Raw genomic sequence first — 20733 nt, 5'->3', positions numbered from 1 at the left:
GGAGGCGGAGGTTGCAGTGAGCCAAGATCACACCACTGCACTCCAGCCTGGGTGACAGAGCGAGACTCCGTCTCAAAAAAAAAAAAAAAAAAATTAGGTGTTTGTGGTGGTGCACAACTGTAGCCCTATCTACTTGGGAGGCTGAATTGGGAGGATCGTTTGAGCTCATGAGCTCAAGTCTGTAGTGAGCTGTGATTGCACCACTGCACTTCAGCCTGGACAACATAGTAAGACCTTGTCTCTGAAAATAAAAAATAAAAGATTTTAATTATCATGATAACTTGGTGAGCTAGACTGGGCAGCTATTATTATTCTCCATCTAAAGAGAATAAAAGTTGTGATTTACCATTCAGTGATTTGTCCTGGGTCATAAAACTGGTAGGTAGCAAAGTTAATTCCAATACATCAGTGGGTCTCAATCCTGGCTGCATGTTAGAGTCACCTGGGAGCTATTAAACAATACCCATCTCTGGCTGGATGCGGTGGCTCACGCCTGCAATTCCCGCACCTTGGGAGGCCAAGGTGGACGTATCACTTGAGGGCAGGAGTTTGAGACCAACCTGGCCAACATGGTGAGACCCTGTCTCTACTGAAAATGCAAAAATTAGCCGGGTGCAGTGGCGGGCACCTGTAATCCCAGCTACTCGGGAGGCTGAGGCAGGAGAATTGCTTGAACCTGGGAGGTGGAGGTTGCAGTGAGCTGAGATCATTCCACTGCACTCCGGCCTGGGTGACAGAGCGAGACTCTGTCTCAAACAACAACAACAACAACAACAACAACAACAAACCTATCTCTTATTCTCACTGTGACCAGGTGAACAAGATTCTCAGGGGAATAAGACTCCAGGTATCAGAAATTAAAAACAAAATCTTTCAGTGGATGGCTTTGATGAACAGTGAAGCTCGAGACCATCACAATCCATAGGTTCAAATAAATGAGTCTTACGTAAAAGTCCTATGTGTTTAATCATCAGTAGAGTTAAGAACCTCTTCCTTCATGTTTCTTCTCTTGCTGGGTTCTACAGTGGAATACTGTTCAGCAACAAAAAGGAAGAGACTACACACACACCCAAATACGTGGGAGAACAGCAAACACATGAAGCCAAGTGAAGGAAGCCAGACTCGAAGGCTACCTGCTGTATGATTCCATTTATGTAACATGCTGGAAAAGGCAAAAGTATAGGAGCAGAAAACAAATCAGTGATTTCCAAGGTGAGATGGGAGCCTACTTGGTGCCTCTGAAAAACTTAAAGGAGGGCAGTAGTTAGCTTTTTAAAAAGAACCCCTATTCAGGAAAATAGTGCCAACAACTGCAATAACAGTAACAACAGCAGCTAATATTTCTTGCGGATTTACTATGTCCTTGATACTGTGCCATGTCTCTTATGTGGACTGAAGCATCTGATTCAATCTTCATAGGCAGGAATTATTATTCCCATTTTACAAACAGAAAACTGTGGCTCAGAAGTTACACCATCTGCCCATGGTTATTAAAACCCATTTATGCCTAGTGTTCCATTATTGGAACGCTAAGCATGTGGGAGTTATTTATATCCTGCTGCTCAAAGTTGTCACCAAAGTCTGATTGCAAAAATTCAAAAAATTTCAATCCCAGGCATAAATGGGTTAATAACCTGACATGTTGGGATTGAAACAGGTCTGTCTGCTGTTAGAGCCCACATTACTAACAAGTTGCCATACGGCATGTTTTACATGGAAAAAAATAAGTCTTTCTCTTCAGCCACAACATTGAAGACAAGAAAGTTAAGGCCAGTAATGAGAACTTCAAGTGACCTTTCGGAAAAAATAAAACCTGTCATGCTTAATAGTCCAGCCAGCTGCCTGACTTGGAGAAAATTCTCTCCCTCTCAGCGCTAAGCCTTAAGTTGTAATTTCTGCCTTTTGTAGAAAAATATGGGAGGAACTACAAAACCTTTTATTTGTATTGTTTACAGGTCTTTTCCATACGTGTTTGGTTTTTATCCTGGGCTGTTTTCATCATCTATTTTCTTTTTTTTTTTTGAGACAGAGTCTTTGTCACCCAGACTGCAGTACCGTGGCGTGATCTCGGTTCACTACAACCTCTGCCTCCCAGGTTCAAGAAATTCTCCTGCCTCACCCTCCCGAGTAGCTGGGACTACAGGTGGCCGCTACCACGCCCGGCTAATTTTTTTATTGAGACGGGGTTTGGGGTTTCACCATGTTAGCCAGGATGATCTCGATCTCCTGACCTCATGATCCACCTGCCTCGGCCTCCCAAAGCACTGGGATTACAAGCGTGAGCCACTGCGCCCGGCCTCATCACCTATTTTCTACCTAACTATGTAGGCCAGATCTTCTCTAAATAGAAAGCAGTGGTTTTTCAGAATAAAAAATAAAGTTAAATAAAATCAAAGCACACCTGAACACCCACCACTTCTACATGAGTCTTCTGAATGCCCTGCCTTGTAGACTGTCGACTGATTCAATGCGTGTTCTCCAGTGAAGTATAACACGTGTGGCATGGAAGACTTTCTCTGTTTGTGAGGCCAAATTGTTCTCCACATGACTTGTGGTCTATGATTTCTTGTCAGTTAAGACTGTGAAGAGGCTGGGTTCAGTGGCTCATGTCTGGAATCCCAGCACATTGGGAGGCCAAGGCGGGAGGATCACTTGAGCTCAGGAGATCGAGACCAGCCTGGGCAACATGATGAAACCCCATCTCTATAAAAAATACAAAAATTAGCCAGGCATGGTGGTATGTGCCTGTCATCCCACCTATTCAGGAAGCTGAGGTGGGAGGATCACTTGAGCCCAGCAGGTGGAGGCTGCAGTGAGCTGTGATTGCGCCACTGCACTCCAGCCTGAGTGACAAAGAGAGACCTTGTCTCATAAGAAAAAAAAAAAAAAGAGAGAGAAATACTGTGAAGATTTATAATAGGAGGTCTATAGGCAAAAATCCTCAAACTTCTTTGCTAGTGAAAATATTATTTAACCATAAGCACTTATTGTATACATAGACACACACACACACACAGCCCAAACCAAAAACCAAAAACACTATTAGAAAGACTATGAAATGCAAAACAAGATGATTCTGGAATTTCAGAATGAACAGAGTACACTAACAGATTAAAATAAAACAAAGGACACTGTCCGAATACTACTGTTTCTAATTTTTTTGCATATTTACACACACACACACATCCACTCCTAAAACAGTTCAGAAAAAATAGTCTAATTATGTCAAATTTTAACTAAAGAAGAAAAGAGTAAAAAAAATTATCATGGTGGAATATAGGTTTCTAAGTAAATAAAGTTTTTATTACTTTGTAAAAGCCATATATATTCTTTGTAAATAATTTTAAAAATATAAAAACAGAGAGAATAAAAACATCACTCCTTATCCTGCCACTGAACAATCACAATATTTTACATATGTCTTTGTAGCCTATTTTCTGTATTAGGTTATTTTTTACATAATCATAAAATAATCTGCATATGGCATTTTATTCATTTTTCACTTAGTAATACTATGGGCAATTTCCATCTTGTTACCATGCCTGATGCTTATTATTTTTAGTGTTTAAATAATACTCTATGGAGTAAATTCCCAATATTTATTTTATAATTATTATTACTGAATATTAAATATTATTGAATATTCATGTTTAATCTAAGATGCTGTACAATTTCAGGAAGAAAATGCAAATTCTTGATCAAAGCAGTAGTGCTTCTATACAGTATCACTGATACATGCTCCACTGACCCATCCAGCCTCCAGCTAGCAGAGGGGTTTTATAAACCATAGGCCAGGAGCTGGGTAGGCCAGCGGGATTTTAAAAAGTGTAGCAAGTGGCCACTCAACCACTATTTCCCAAGCTTCTCCAAGCTTCAGATGTCTAATATATATGGTTTGGAATGGTATGCCCGAGTTGTGCAGTGCACAGGCCACACAACCGAACAAACTGGTCCCCCCTTCTCATACCCTCTAGCATGGTGTCCTCACAACTGCACCCTCCTGAGACATGCATTATGCTCCCAATCCCTTCCTTCCTCTCTCTACTTTCCCATCAAAACCTATGGCAAAAGTACACTTGCATACATTGCTGGTGTGCCTATAGATTGGTCTAGGGGTTGAACTCCAGCCTCTCTAGAGGGTGATTTATCAATAATGATCTGAACTCTTGAGAAACAGTGCTTACTATGAGCTATCAATTCCACTGCCAGCAATTAATCTGGAGAAAAATCGGACAAGTGTGCAGACATATGAACGAGGATGCTTTTGGGTTTCTGGTTTTCTGTTTTTGCTTTTTGTTTTGCTTTGTTTTATTTGACAGACAGGGTCTTTCTCTGTCACTCAGGCTGGAGTGCAATGGCATCATCATAGCTCACTGCAGTCTCGATCTCCCAGGGCTTAAGTGATCCTCCCACTCAGTCTCCTGAGTAGCTGGGACTACAGGTGTGTGAATTTGAACAATAATGTTTTTCACTGAATATATAGGAGAGGAAATGAGAATGTCTAATCACCTATGATTAAATTATGACTCAATGTATTCACTCTGTGTGTGTGTGTATATATATATACACACACACATACATATATATGTATACACACACACACATACATACATAAATACATATAAAATATAAGCCAGGCATGGTGGCTCATGCCTGTAATCCCAGCACTTTGGGAGGCCAAGGCAGGCAGATCACCTGAGGTCAGTTGTTCAAGACCAGCCTGGCCAACATGGTGAAACCCTGTCTCTACTAAAACTACAAAAATAGGTGTGGTGGTGGGCGCCTGTAATCCCAGCTACTCGGGAGGCTGAGGCAGGAGAATTGCTTGAACCCAGGAGGCGGAGGTTGCAGTGAGCCAAGATCACACCACTGCACTCCAGTCTGGGTGACAGAGCAAAACTCCATCTCAAAAAATAAATAAACAAAATTAAAAAATAATAAATAAAAAATATATATATACCATAGAAGAATTAAAATTTGTGAGGTACATCTTTGTGTGGCAACAATGAAAGATATTCCCAATATATCATTAAGGAGAGAGAGCAGGCTTAAAAAACTGTTTATAATCACAATTTTGTGGAAAATTTTTTTTTAATTTCCATATGAATAGAAAAAATTCTAGAAGGATGAATATTATATATTTTTAAAAAGCTTATATGCATTGCTGGGGCACGGTGGCTCACACCTGTAATCCCTACCCTTTGGGAGGCTGAGGTGAAAGAATCCCTTGTGTCTAGGAGTTTGAGACCAGCCTGGCCAACACAGTAAGATCCCTTCTCCATTTTTTTTTTTTTTATTAGCCGGGCATAGTGGCACATTCCTGTAGTCCCAGCTACTCAGGAAGCTGGGGTGGGAGGATTGCTTGAGCCCAGGAGATTGAGGCTACAGTGAGCCGTGTTCACGCCACTGCCCTCCAGCCTGGGTGACAAAGTGAGACCCTGTAACAAAAAAAAAACCCAAAACTTGTATGCATTATCTATTTTTTTCCACAAGTGATATGCATTACTTGCACAATTAAAAAAATATATATATGTTTTAGAAAAATTTGCTCGTTGGGGTAGGCTCTCGTCTCCAGCCATAGCCAAGCCTCCAGCTGCCATAGGACACAGTCTTGTCCTGGGACAAATTGAAATGGCTGCTTTGTACCATTGGGTCCAGATTTTCATTTTGTGCCAATATCCTCCTTTGTGTGCAAGTAATTAAGAGTCTGGATATTTTCATACTGAAAATTGTATTGTCAGGACTCTAGGCTGTAAGTGACCGAAGTATTTGTGTGTGTGTGTGTGTGTGTGATGGAGTCTGGCTCTGTTGCCACGCTGGAGTGCAATGGCATGATCTCGGCTCACTGAAACTTCCTCCTCCCAGATTCAAGTGATTCTCCTGCCTCAGCCTCCTAAGTAGCTGGGATTACAGGCGTGCGCCACCACACCTGGCTAATTTTTGTATTTTTAGTGGAGATGGGGTTTCACCATGTTGGCCAGGCTGGTCTCCAACTCCTGACCTCAAGTGATCTACCTGCCTCACCTCCCAAAGTGTTGGGATTACAGGCGTGTGCCACTGTGCCCAGCCGGAAGTCCATCTTGAAGGGGATTCTCTGGTATAGCTGAATGCAGGTCCTCAAATGACCTCAAGACCCAGTCCCTTTCTCTGCCTCTTAGCCCTGCTTACCTCTGTGGTCATTTTTCCAACAGGCTCTTCACACTGTGTTAAGATGGTGCTGACAGTCTGGCCTCCCAGTAACCCCAGTGCAAAGAGGGCTGCTCTGTCCCAGCCACTCCAGTGAGGATCCCAGAATGGAGTCTCACTAGGTCTGACTGGCCTGATTTCTGTCTGCTGCCCATCATGAACTAAGCCCTATAGTCAGAAGGATGGAATACGCAGCCAGGCCGATACAGCCCCTCCACAGCTAGGGTGAGACCTGTCCCACCCTTAACCTTGTACTCTGCTGATACCAAGCTGTTTCTCCTTGGGGGTTCCCTCATTTACCCTAGGTCAGTTCGCTCAATGCACAGATTCTTATTATTCTCTGCAAGTGGAGATCAGAAATCTCCATTATTTTATTTTACCTTTTTTTTTTTTTTTTTTTTAATTTCTCAAGGCCTCAAAGGGGCCGCTGTAGCAACCTGGCACTGTATTGTTCATCAAATAACGTGTAATGATTGATGGACTTTGTAATTCTCAGTTGTCACAATGCCTGGAGGGGGAGCTGATGTTGGGAGGAGGGGAGGACTGCTAATGCATGCCACCCTGGGTGACTCCGCTGAGTTAGAATAAAACAAAACAAATGAGTAGAAGGCATAAAACACCACGGGCGCTTATTCAGACAGAATAAATATTCAGTGGATTTATCTGGTCTCTACTTCTAAAATCATTAAAGAAATTTCAATCATGATGGCGCATAAGAACCTCATATTTGAACTTCACAAGAAAGCAAGGTTTTTTTCTTACCAATTGTATCCAAGATTTCATAAACTGAAGAACACCAGTGATGCAATAAGTGCGTGACTTATCACCAATCACACTAGGAAAAGGAGAGTTTTCAGAACGGAACCAGAATTCATTCACAACATTAAAAAACCAACACTCAGTTTTTGCACATTGAAGCAATCTGACTTTTCTTTCTTTCATTTTTTGAGACAGAGTCAAGCTTTTGTCCCCCAGGCTAGAGTGCAATGGCACAATCTTGGCTCACTGCAACCTCCACCTTCCGAGTTCAAGTGATTATCCTGCCTCAGCCTCCTGAGTAGCTGGGATTATAGGTGCCCGCTACCACGCCCAGCTAATTTTTGTATTTTTAGTAGCGACAAAGTTTCACCATATTGGTCAGGTTGGTCTCGATGGTCTCAGACTCCTGACTTCAGGTGATCCACCTGCCTTGGCCACCCAAAGAATCTGACTTTTCAACCACTAGACTCGAATTTTGAATGAAGAAACAGGCTGGGCACAGTGACTCACACTTGTAATCCCAGCACATTGGGAGGCCGAGAAGGGCAGATCACTTGAGGCCAGGAGTTTGAGACCAGCTTGGCCAACATGGTGAGACACCGTCTCTACTAAAAATACAAAAAATAGCCAGGTATGGTGGCACGCACCTATAATCCCAGCTACTCAGGAGGCTAAGGCAGGAGAATAGCTTGAACCTGGGAGGCAGAGGTGGCAGTGAGCTGAGATCACACCACTGTACTCCTGCCTATAAGAGCGAGACCCTGTCTAAATAAATAAATAAATAAATAAATAAACGAAGAGAATGTCCACTTCTATAGAAGCGCTTAATGTGTAGTCATAAATATCCGGGACCTATTTAGAATGCGAATTACAAAATCACAGCTACCAAGAATGGCTCACTACAAATAGCCTTTCAGATCACATGACATCTCTGTTAATGTGGTTGGTTAAAATATATTAATATTTTTATGAGACATCTGGCTAGTTTTGTGTTAGATGGGTGAAGATGTCAGATTTCTGGATTTTACAACTTCATGGCATGAAGATTGTTCAGCCTTCAAAAGGAAGAAAATTCTGACACATGCCACAACGTGGATGAAACAACCTTGAGGACATTAGGCTCAATAAAATAAGCCAGTCACAAAAAGACAAACACTGTATGACCTCCTTTATACAACATATTTAGAGTAGTCAAATTCATAGAGACAGAGAATACGATGGTGATTGCCAGGGGCCGGGAAGAGGGAGAACGAGAAATTATTATTGAATGGGTACACAGTTTCCGTTGAGAAAGAGGAAAAAGGATATGGATGGTGGTCATGATTGCATTATATTGTGAATGTACTTAATGCCACTGAAATGTACACCTAAAAATTAAGATGGTAAATTCTGTTAGATGCATTTTGCTATATACACACACCAAAACAAACAAACACACAAAACTTGTAGAAAGACTCTATTTTTCCTTCAGGGCATTTGAGAGAACATAAGTAAAAGTTTTTGTCACTGGCAAATCTAGTAAAACCTACATGGCAGTGGGTAAGGAGAGAGTAAGATTCATTTTGTGCATTCCTGAAAGCCCTTTTGCTAGTCATAGGACGTTTACTTTTTACTGCTGAAACCAGGTCGAAAATCAAGAACTTGTATCAAAATAACACTTGGTCAAAAGGAATAAAATGATGACTTGCTTTACCTTTTCTCCACAATATTTGTTTATTTTCTCTTATATAATTCACATACCACAAAATTCACCCATTTAAGTTTACCATTCAGTGGTTTTCTTACATTCACAAACCTGTTCAACCGTCACCACTCTCTAAGTCCAGAACATTTCATTCCTTCGAAAAGAAGCCCTGTAGCCATCTGAAGTCACTCATTCTCCCCTTTCTCCAGCCCCTGACAACTACGAATCTAGTTTCATCTATAGATTTCTCTATTGTGGATATTTCATTTAAGTGGAATCATTTACATGTAAAAATGCAACCTTTTCTCTCTAGCTCCTTTTACTTAGCATAATGTGTTTTTTTGGTGTTTTTGTTTTGTTTTGTTTTGTTTTGAGTTGGAGTCACGCTCTGTCGCTCAGGCTGGAGTGCAATGGTGCAATCTCGGCTCACTGCAACCTCCACCTCCTGGGTTTAATCAATTTTCCTGCCTCAGCCTCCTGAGTAGCTGGGATTACAGGTGCCCACCACCATGCCCAGCTAAATTTTGTATTTTTTTTTTTTTTTACCAGCGACAGGGTTTTACCATATTGGCCAGGCTGGTCTTGAACTCCTGACCTCAGGTGATCTGCCCGCCTCGGACTCACAAAGTGCTGGCATTACAGGCGTGAGCCACTGTGCCTGACCTCCTTTTACTTAGCATAATGTTTTAAGGATTCATCCGTTTTGTAGCAGGTAACAGTATTTTCTTTTCATATGTGAATCTATTTCTCCTTTCATCAGTTGATGGGCATTTGAGCTGTTTCCATTTTTTGGCCACTATGAATAATGCTTCTATGAACATTCACGCACAAGTGTTTGTGTGGACAGATGTTTTTTAGTTATCTTAAATATATACCTAAGAGTGAAGCTGCTGGATATAAAGTGGATACTCTATGTTTAACTCCTTGAGGAACTGCTAAACTCTTTTCCAAAGTGGCTGCACCATTTTACATTCTCATCAGCAGTGGATAAACGTTCCAAGTTCTCTATATTTTCACCAACACCTGTAATTGTGTTACTGTCTTTTTGATTATAGCCATGCTAGTGGATATGAAGTGATATCTCATTGTGGTTTTGATTTGTATTTCCTTATGACTAGTGATGTTGAGCATCTTTTCGTGTTTATTGGCCATTGGTATATATTCTCTGGAGAGATGTCTACTCAAATCCTTTGCCAATTTTGTAAATGGGTCATTTGTACTTTTACTCTTGGGTTGTGAGGGTTCTTTATATATTATAAATATGAGACCTTTATCGAATGCCTAAACTTGCAAATATTTTTTCCTGTTCTGTGGGTTCTTGTTTCACTCACTTGATGATGTTCTTTGAAGCACAAAATGTGTTTTTAATTTGATGAAGTCCAATTTATCTATTTTGTTCCTTTTGTTGCTTTTGCGTTTTGTTATATAAACTGTTGCTTAATATAAGGTCATGAAAATTTACATCCATGTTTTCTTTTAATATTTTTATAGTTTTCACACTTTCATTTAGATATTTAAGTAATTTTGAGTTAATTTTTCGTATACGATAAGAAGTAAGGGTCTAACTTCATTCTTTTGCATGTGAATATCCAGTTGTTCCAGCATCGTTTGTTGAAAGGATTATTCTTTCCCCCATTAAATGGTCTTGGCACCCTTGTTGGAAATCAATTGACCATAAATGTAAGAGTTTATTTCTGGACTCTCAATTCTATTCCATTTATATACACATTTATCCTTATGCTAGTACTACTCAGATTTGATTATTGCACTTTGTAGTAAGTTCTGAAACAGGGAAGGGTGAATCCTCCAACTTGGTTCTTCTTTTTCCAGATTGCTTTGACTGTTTTGGGTCCCTTTGCATCTTCATACGAATTTTAGGACTGGCTTGTTAATTTCACAAACAAACAAACAAACAAAAAACCTAGCCGAGATTTCATTAGGCATTGTGTTGAACCTATAGATCAATGTGGGGAGTATTGCCATCTTAACAATATCAAGTCTTCCAGTCAATGAACACAGGATGTCTTTCCATTTCATTAGGTTTTCTTTAATACCTTTCAATGTTTTATAGTTTTCAGCATGCAAGCCTTGCATTTCTTTTGCTAAATTTATTCCTAATATTTTATTCTTTCAGATGCCATTGCAAATGGAATTATTTTCTTAATTTCATTTTCAGATTGTTCATTGCTAAGTGTATAGAAATTCAGTTGCTTTTTGTATACTGATCTTGTATCCTGCAACCTTGTTTATTAGTTCTAATAGGTTGTTTTTAGTGAATCTTTACAATTTTCTATATATAAGATATTGTCATCTATGACTGGAAATATATTTACTTTTTTGTTTCCAATTCAAATGCTTTTATTTATTTTTCTTGCCTAATTTTCCTGGCTAGAACCACCAGTACTATGTTAAATTGAAGTGGCAAGACAGGACATTTTCCTCTTGTTCCTAATCTTGGGGGAAAATATCCAGTCTTTCACCATTAAATGTGATGTTAGCTTTGTGGTTTTCACAACTTTACCAGGTTGAGGAAATCCCCTTCTATTCCCAGTTTGTTAAGTGCTTTTGTCATGAAAACATTTTTATCAAATGCATTTTCTATATCCATTGAGATGATCTCTGGTTTAAGTTAGTTTTTAATTAAACAAAATCATACTACATTCTCTTTATAAAAAAATGTGTTCAGTGTCGCCGCGTGCAGTGGCTCATGCCTGTAATTCCAGCACTTCGGGAGGCCGAGGTGGGTGGATCACCTGAGGTCAGGAGTTTGAGACCAGCTTGGCCAACATGGTGAAACTCCCCATCTCTACTAAAAATACAAAAATTAGCTGAATGTGGTGGCATGCGCCTGTAGTCCCAGCTACTCAGTAGGCTGAGGGAGGAGAATTGCTTGAACCTGGGAGGTGGAGGTTGCAGTGAGCTGAGATCATGCCACTGCACTCCAGCCTGGGTGACAAGAGCAAAACTCCATCTCAAAAAAAAAAAAAACAACAAAAACAAACAAAAAAAAGTGTTCAGTATACATAAGGCTAGAGTCTTCCTAGTTCTTTCCCAACCACCCCAAGGTACTCACTGTTGTTAGATTGCTGTTTCCTTTTAGCTAATTTCCTATCCGTGTGTGTGTGCATGTGTTCAAAATATACAATATGCTTTAACAAAAAATGGCATAATAGTGTCAAATTAAATTTGGCCTAAACCTGCCTCCATGGATCATGAACTGCAATCTACGAGTACATTCTTGTAACAAGTAGCTGAGTCTCAGCCAATCACAGCAGACAAGCTTCAGTCAATTGCAGGCTGCCAACTGATGAGACCATGCCCATATAAGGCAATGCCAAGCTGTAACCAATCAAGCTGTTTCTGGATGTCATTTCCACTTTCTGTCTATAAATAAGGCCTGCCTAGGTTGCTGGGTAGAGCTCTCTGAACCTCTCTCCTGCTTCTGAGTGCTGCCCAATTCATGAATTGTTCTTTGCTCAAATAACTTCTGCTAAATTTGCCTAAAGTTTTTCTTTTAACAATGGATGTATGCTGTTTCTTCTCCCTGGAATGCCCTCTTGGTCCCAGCTGACATACCAGTGCCCACCTCCTCTTTAAGACTGAGGAAGTGCCTCTTTTCCGTGGTGTCTTCTAAGGTCATCCATACATCAGACATCTTTTCCTTCCAGTGATGGCTCAAAATTGTTCCCCCTTTTGTAGCCCCCTTTGGTTATGATTTTAACAGGGGAGATGTTTAGATTTGAACAGCCTGAACTTTCATACAGTATACACTGATAGCCCCCAAACATCTTTTTAGCTATAAACACATTTATAGCTATTGTGTGATGATGGTGTTACAGCCACAGTTAAATTTCGAGCCACTTTGACATCGTTTTATATGGCAGCATTTGTTGGTATGGTAAGTGAAATTCAGCTGCTTTGTTGGTATGATAAGTTTCATACTGTGTTCATATCACTAAGAATGAATCCCAAAGCTCCTTGTGTGTGGGAGGATGAGGGTGGCTGGAATCTTACCATGGAAGAATCAGGGATGAACAGTTCCCCTTTTACTGTTATATACTGATTACATACTGGGCTTCTGGGTATGAGTTCATTTGAAATAAACAGCACACACCTGTTTCAAGGATGGGCTTGAAAATGACTATTTTATTGCACTTAGCTATTACCTTTTCCTTATTGAGACAGAGTCTCACTCTGTCACCAAGGCTGGAATGCAGTGGCACAATCTTGGCTGACTGCAACCTCCACCTCCTGGTTGAAACTATTCTCATGCTTCAGCCTCCCAAGTAGCTGGGATTACTGGCATGTGCCACCATGCCCAGCTAGTTTTTGTATTTTTAGTAGAGACAGGGTTTCGCCATGTTGGCCAGGCTGGTTTCAAACTCCTGACCTCAAGTGATCTCCCTGCCTTGGCCTCCCAAAATGCTGTGATTATAGGTGTGAGCCACTACTCACAGTCTGCTCTTAACATTTCCCAAAAGTAGAAAAGTAAAATTGCTGATTCTAGTGTAACAAGTATAAGTCTCACAAATCAAAGATGGAATTCCAGTAATATTTTGCCTTGGTTAGACATCCCTGGATGTAAGCTAACCTTCTGGTGTTCAATGAAGAAAAAAGACCACATTTATAAAATATGTATGAAATACTGAAAACCTACATCATAAAAAACTATGTCTAAATCACAGGGAATAATAGGGGTTTCTGTAACAGTGTTTTATTTTTATTTTTATTTTTAACTCTTTGGGCATAGACTGCTCCTTTAACGTGCAAATATGTTATTTAACTTTCACACTTCCCTTTAGCCCATGATTTCTGGAATGTACCATGCACAAAAGGAGTGGAATAACTGGACAATATTGACTTATACAGTAAGCTCTTGTGTTCAGGGACAGTTCCACCAATGGGCATGTAGCAAATATTTGTTGATTAATTGTAGCTTGTTAGGATTAATCCAACTTCTTAATTGATAGCTGTTCGCTGGTGTGTTTATCAGAGTCTCTTTTTCCTACACCAGCTGTGTATGGAGTATGAAGAGCTTTGCTCTCTACGGAAATCCACTGGGACCTTTTCCTCTGGCGGTGTTTGCCACTGCTGATGTTAAATGTATGCCCATTCCACAATATATGATGCTCAGATTTGGGGAAAGTCATCTTGCTACCTAGAATGGGAGCTTTATGGAAGCTTGTTAACATTGATACACTAATTGCCAAATAATTGGAGAGGTTGTATACTTTTTGGAATGAGATACACATGCTACTCTCATATGTATTTGGTGAGAACTTCTTATACTATATCCTTCCTGAAGGGCCACATGACAGTATTATCAGGAGTTTTTTGTTTTTTTTTTTTTGAGACAGGGTCTTGCTTTGTCACCCAGGTTTGAGTACAGTGGCACAATCCTATCTCACTGCAGCCTTGACCCCTTTGGCTCAAGTGATCCTCCTGCCTCAGCCTCCCAAGTAGCTGGGATTACAGATGCCCACCACTGCACCTGGCTCATTTTTGTATTTTTTTGCAGAGACAGGGTCTCACTATGTTGCCCAGGCTGGTCTCTAACTCCTGCCTCAAGAGATCCTCCTTCCTTGTCCCTCCAAAGTGTTGAGATTACAGGCATGAGTCATCTTGCCCAGCCAGGATCAGGAGCTTTAAAAAAAGCTTACCTTTTCATCTAGAAATTCCACTTCTAGGGTTCTCCTATATAAATGACCAGATGAATGTGCAAAAATGACTGAACGAAGGTGTCTATTGTAGCATTTATTACAATAATAAAAAATATTGTAAATAACCTCAAAGTCTCAAATAGAAAAATGGTTAAAAAAGACAGGTTATAAAGGCAAAGGCTATTTTCTATGTTAAGTATTTATATGTCACTATGTGAATTCAGATTTTTAAAGTTTGAGGTTTTATACCAAAATGTTAACAATAATTATCTTTTGGTGATGGAGCTATCAGTGACTCAAAAATTTTTATTTCTTTTATCCGACTTACCTGAATTTTCTAACTTTTTTTCTAAAATGACAATGTAGTTTTCTCTGTATATATCAATACAGGCCAGTCAACCCAACTTTAAAAGGTGAAGAGAGTACTTTTACTAACTACAAAATAAGTTTTGGTAAAAATTATTTGTTTTTGTTTTTTTTTTTGGAAACAGGGTGTATCTCTGTCTCCCAGGCTGGAGTGCAGTGGCACAATCTTCACTTACTGCAACCTCTGCCTCCTAGGCTCAAGCCATCCTCCCACCTCAGCCTCCTAAGAGCAGCTAGACTACAGATGTGCACCACACGGGCTAAGTTTTGTATTTTTTTCTTTTTTTTTTCTGGCAGATAGGAGGTTTCGTCATGTTGCCCAGGATGGTCTCGAACTCCTGGGCTCAAGTGATCCTCCCACCTTGGCCTCCCCAAAGTTCTGGGATTACAGCCATGAGCTACTATGCCCAGCCAGTATCGGTAAAAATTCTAAATCACTCTTTAAGAGCCATTTTACAGAGAATCCTATTTCTGAGGTCTGGATGTTAGCTAGAATATCCTGTTCCTAACTCATCTAAGGTTTCCCCTGGACCCTCCTCCTCACAAAAGTTCCCTGTTAAATCAAATACCACAGTTGGATATGATTCTTACCAAATAGGCTCTCCAGAAGGATTGAATGTAGAGGGCCGCTTCCTCTTCTGTCAGCAGGAGAGAGAGTGGGATTGGCGGCCGTGGGCTGAAAAGCAATAAAATAAAATGGTCATATGCCCATGAGAATCTAGTCCTTCAGCCTTGGCGTTGCCTTTGACAACATAATGACCTCTCTGATTAAGTGCTTCATCCATCCCCTTTCTTAGCAGGCAACAGTGTCATTTTAGATAGAAAAGTGTATGCTTGAGTTAGCATTTATTATTTTAAAATCTGGGAAGGATTTTTTTTAAAAAAACAGTGTAATCTTAAATCATTGTTAGCCTATTCTTCTTTTGAAGGACTCAGACTGCTATACTTGCATTTTAGTCCTGAAGGTGCAACATACATGTTACTGACATGAGACTATTTGGATACAATGCAAGAGACAGAGGAGCAGCTGCCTTTATGTACTGCAGTAGGACCCAGACATAATAAAGAGCTCTTTCTCCAACTTTCCATTGAAATTAAGGACTACAGTTCATCTCTTTCCTGAAAGGAACACTGGGATTTATCTCTGATTAGTGTGCATTCCAGGTTAATGTGGTTTCAATTCAAGCACATTTTTAAGTTCTGTAACAACAGAAACATCAGGGGTTTGGTGTAGGTCTTGCTGCTCACCACACAGAATGCAAATCACTGAGCTGATGAGTATTACCAGGGAAGAAGACTCTAATCTTAATCGAGTGCTACAGTCAGGAGGAGATGGGATCAATCCCAAATTCACCTCCCAAATGGACAAAAACTAGGGGTTTATACAGCAGGGAAGAAATGTGACAATGTGTAAGAAAACAAGAACTAGGGAGGAGCTAGGAAGCAATCATGATGAATGAGGGCTCTGGCATCTCATTGTCTAGATGTGGTGATCTGATGAGTTTCAGTTCTTTGATACCACCTTTTTTTTTTTTTTTTTTTTTTTTTTTTGAGAGGCCTGGGGGTCCTTCCCTGAGGAAGGAACTCAGATAAATTAAGTTTTAAGCTTTAAGACCAGAAGGGTCAATTTGTATGTTTATCCGAAAACAACAACAACAAAAAAAAAACTATGGGACGACTGGGTTGGTTTCACTGCTTCATCTTAATAAGAAATAAAATATCTCAAGTGCTGGATCAGTTGATAGTGTCTGCTCTTGTGGGATTTTTCATATTATGGGATTTTTTAAAAAAATCAAAGATACCACATTAAAAATCAAGACTACTCTTTTTTTCCCCCTAAAAGTTTAACAGAGGCACTAACAGATGACAAGGACTTACAAATCTGTCTTAATTCAGGTTCTTTATGTTTCCCCCAAAGCAAAGCATAGCTGCCTCTGAAAAGCAAAGGCCAAGACAGTTCAGATATAAAAGAAAGAAACCCTCAAAGGATGTGGATCACATGGAGGCTGCTTCCAGTATAGCATCCCCAGAAATGACTTTGCAAGTAAGGGACTCCCAAGTGCCCTGGCCTCAAAACTATCCCAAGTAACAGCTAGAGCTTACAGTAACTCATGGCACAGACAGGTTGATTAACCTACCCAAGGTCACACAGCTTGTAGGTGCCTAGTCAGGATCTGGGCCCAGAACTCTACAATCCCAAAGCCCAAGCATCCCTTACCATGGAGTGCTGACACACCAGGCCTCAACTGGGCAAACAAATGCAGATGCCCAGCCTGCCACAGACTGCAAAGCTAACTGGCAACAGTGCATGATTCTCCAGGACCCAGGGGTTTTATTTCCCTCCAAAAACTCTGACTTAAAAAAAGAAAAAGAAAAGCTTGATGTAGTATATTTGTTTGAGTGAATGAATGCTCTTTTGAATTATTCCAGAACCAAAGAAATCAAAGCCACAAAGAACATAGAAGTTATCAGCACTATTTCTAGCGAGTGCAGAGCTGTTGCCAGGCTCTGGTTTTCTGGCTGGACAGGTCCTTTTTAAGAGACCAAGTAAAGGTGATTCTTCCATTTCTTTCTCTCCCCTCCCTCCCTCCCTTCCTTCCTCTTTCTTTCTGTCTCTCTCTTTCTTCTTTTCTCCCTTCCTTCCTCTCTCCTTCCTTCCTTCCTTCCTCCCTCCCTCCGTTTTCTTTCCTTTCTTTCTTTTTCTTTCTTTCTTTCTTTTTCTTTTCTTTCTTCCTTTCTTTCTTTTTCTTTCTCTCTCTCTCTCTTTCTTTCTTTCTTTCTTTCTTTCCGATGAAGTCTTACTCTGTCCCCCAGGCTAGAGTACGGTGGCATGATCTTGGCTCACTGCAACCTCTGCCTCCCGGGTTCAAGCAATCCTCCTGCCTCAGCATCCTGAGTAGTGGGACTACAGGAACTCGCCACAATACCCAGCTGATTTTTGTATTTTTGGGTAGAGATAGGGTTTCACTGTGTTGGCCATGTTGGTCTCGAACTCCTGACCTCAGGTGATCTGCCCACCTCTGCCTCCCAAAGGGCTGGGATTACAAGGCACGAGCCATCATGCGCAGTCTCTTTTACATTTTTTAAGTAAATTTTCTTAAAATTGTAGAGACAGGGTCTCGCTATGTGGTCTCCAACTCTTGGCCTCAAGCAATCCTCCCACCTCGGCCTCCCAAAGCACTGGGATTACAGGCATGAGCCACCAGCCCAGCCCCGGCTCCCTGTTTTCCACATTAAATGTCTCTCTTCACCCAATGTCCTGATTCTCTATATCTCAGTTCTGTGACACCAACAAATCACATCCCTGAAGTAATTTCCCTTCACTAGTTAAAATTCAACAGCTTCTAAAGAGACCTTGGTGTTTATAAGGAGACCTTGGTGTGTTGGCAGTGAATTCATGGGAACGATGCTCTAATGCATTCTCACTGGCTGATATTTACTGAGAACTTTCTGGATCCCCTCCCAGCAGCCTTGCTCCTCATGCTTCAGCCCTGTGGGCATCACTGGTAGAGGGCCGTGACGGCAAGTTGTCCAGGTCCTTGGTGTTTTGAACAAAGAATTGTACAAAACGCCCAAGAAAGCAAAGAAAGAATGAAGCAACAAAAGAACGAAAGCAGGGATTTATTGAAAACGAAAGTACAAAAGTACACTCCACAGCGTGGGAGCGGGCCCAAGCAGTGGCTCAAGGGCCCGGATACATAATTTCTTGGGTCCAAATATCCCCTAGAAGTTTCCCATTGGCCACTTCATGCTCACCTCATGTAAATGAAGTAAGTGGTAGCCAGCAATCAGTCTGATTGGTTGTAAAAAGCGGCCAACCAGAGGCTGAAGCGAAGTAACAAAATTATACTTCTATGCAAAGACTCGGCCCGCAATCAGTCTGACTGGTTGCTGACAGCCAATTTCCCATCTGCTGCGCAGAAAATTTTGGGAGTTGAAAAGGGAGGAGTTTTTGGTCCTTTTGTTACTTAGGCATGGAAAGTTAGGGTTTTCCTTTCAATTTAGTCCTAGGATGTGAGACAGCCTTGGGTTCCATGCCTCCAGACCCTGTTCTCCTGCCTCATTGGCACTTGGCAGCTCCTCAAATGTGCCGTGCTTCTCCCACCTCAGGGCCTTTGCTAAGGTGCTTTCCTTTGCCTCCAGTATCCCCCTACTCCTAGCCAGAGGCACCCTGTACAGAGGTCCTCGTTGTTCTCTGCTCAAGGGCACCCAGCTGATCGGCCAGAGGGTGCTAAAATCCAGCACCTGCTCTGCTCCTGGGTGTGTGGCCACATCTGCCCTAAGGTGAGGATACCTTTTCCTAATTTGCTCAAATGCACCTTGGGGCTGGTGTGAGGCCTGACACCTCTTTTTCCTGGTTCCCTCTTATTCCTGCTTCTGATCTCCATTCAAATGTTATTGAGGCAGGGCGCTATGGCTCATGGGCCTGTAATCCCAGCACTTTGGAAGGCCGAGGACGGTGGATCACCTGAGGTCAGGAGTTCGAGACCAGTTCGGCCAACATGGTGAAACCCCATCTCTACTAAAAGTACAAAACTTAGCCAGCTGTGGTGGTGTGTGCCTTTAATCCCAGCTACTTGGGAAGGTGAGGCAGGACAATCGTTTGAACCTGGGAGGCAGAGGTTGCAGTGAGCCAAGATCGTGCCACTGCACTCCAGCCTGGGCAACAGAGCAAGACTCCATCTCAAAAAGAAAAAAAAGTAATTGAAAAATGTCCTTTGATTACATCAGGGCCCAAGGAAGCTTCCTGTAATTTTCCTTCCTGGTCCTTGGCCCAATTTGGAGATAGAAGTCCTTGTAATTACCTAATCAATGCTCGAATCTTCTACTGGTCTGAAAGCTCCACAAGGACATGGGTCCTGTGTTTGCTCCTCTTGGTGTCCCTGGCACGTAGGACAATGTCTGGCACATAGTAGGCACACTCGACAAATACTTGTGGAATGAGTAGTTGCCTCTGTGCCCAGCTGTGTGTTAAGCACTTTCTACATGTGATTTTGTTAAATCCACACAACATGAAGAATGAGTTGTTATCCTTTGTTTAGGGTTGAAACAACTGAGGCATAGAGGGGTAAAGGGACTCTGTGTTCACGGTCATTGAGCGTTTCCAGCTGAGAATGCAAACTGCGCAGGAAACAGTGGCCCAGAGAGAAGACAGGGCCAGCTCACAAGGTCAGTAGCATAGAAGTCAGGGTCTAGCAGCTGCTGAGTGTTAAGGAGAAGAAAACACAAAGAAAAAAAAATGGGGGCAGGGAGGGTGGAGAATCATAGAAAACGCCCTCTTTGTTGAACTTTACAGTAATAACTTGGCAGATATTCATTTATCTGAACTTCCACAGGGAAATCCTATGTCAGGAAGGCTAAACAGAGTAGAATTTGTCACTTGTACTGGAGGGGAGATTTGATAGTGCCTTTCTGTTCAGCAGCAATTTTCCTGCTTTAAGTATGTTTTTCACAACTGATGTCATGAAATCCTCAAAGTAACAGTATTCCTGTTTCGGAATAGCAGCAGGAAAACAGAACTGCAAATCTCAGAACACAACGGGTGAGCCCAAACAAAGCGCTTTCACCAGTAACGAAACCCTGAACTGCTTTGCATCACAACGACATCTCCAAAAAGCAAAATGAGATTTCTAATAGGCCTTTAAGCAGTAATAAGAAGCCACCTTTAGTGACATCCCTGCTTTCATAGCTAGATAATGGGGCGCTGTCTAGCTCCCAAACCAAGAATAAGTATGAGAAAGCCATGGTAAATCAGGCCAAATAAAAAGGACTTACTCTTCGAAGAGTAGTCCTGGGAATTATCAATCATTTCGGCGGGCCAGCTTGAAGGGAGAGAAGCCACGCCAGGCCCTTTCCTCTCTCTTGGAATCAGTGCAACTGGCTTAAAGTCAAATAAAAATAAAGAGGCGACTGCTCATCACCAGGGAACTAGGGAGGGGAGAGATGAACACGTCAATCACAGAAGGAGGCAGCTGAGGCCTTAAAGTGCTTAAATCAGACATCCCCAAAGCAGACGTTTTTGCATGTTCAGACGGGCACGACAGGACTGCTGGGTATGTTTCCAAGAAGAATTGTTTT

The 20733-nt window shown here is 41.4% G+C and overlaps 1 protein-coding gene across 1 annotated transcript in view; it reads right to left on the bottom strand.

Annotated features, from left to right (window-relative positions):
- The window catches only part of IQCK (IQ motif containing K), a 143126-nt gene that overhangs the window by 51267 nt on the left and 71126 nt on the right, over positions 1–20733 (bottom strand). The window contains 1 exon segment of the mRNA XM_011931864.1: positions 15247–15331. Coding sequence (XP_011787254.1) covers positions 15247–15331 — 85 coding nt within the window.

This window comes from Colobus angolensis, unplaced genomic scaffold (genome assembly GCF_000951035.1).
Source record: "Colobus angolensis palliatus isolate OR3802 unplaced genomic scaffold, Cang.pa_1.0 Scaffold92, whole genome shotgun sequence".
Lineage (NCBI taxonomy): Eukaryota > Metazoa > Chordata > Mammalia > Primates > Cercopithecidae > Colobus > Colobus angolensis.
This window is presented reverse-complemented; position numbering and strand designations above follow the sequence as displayed.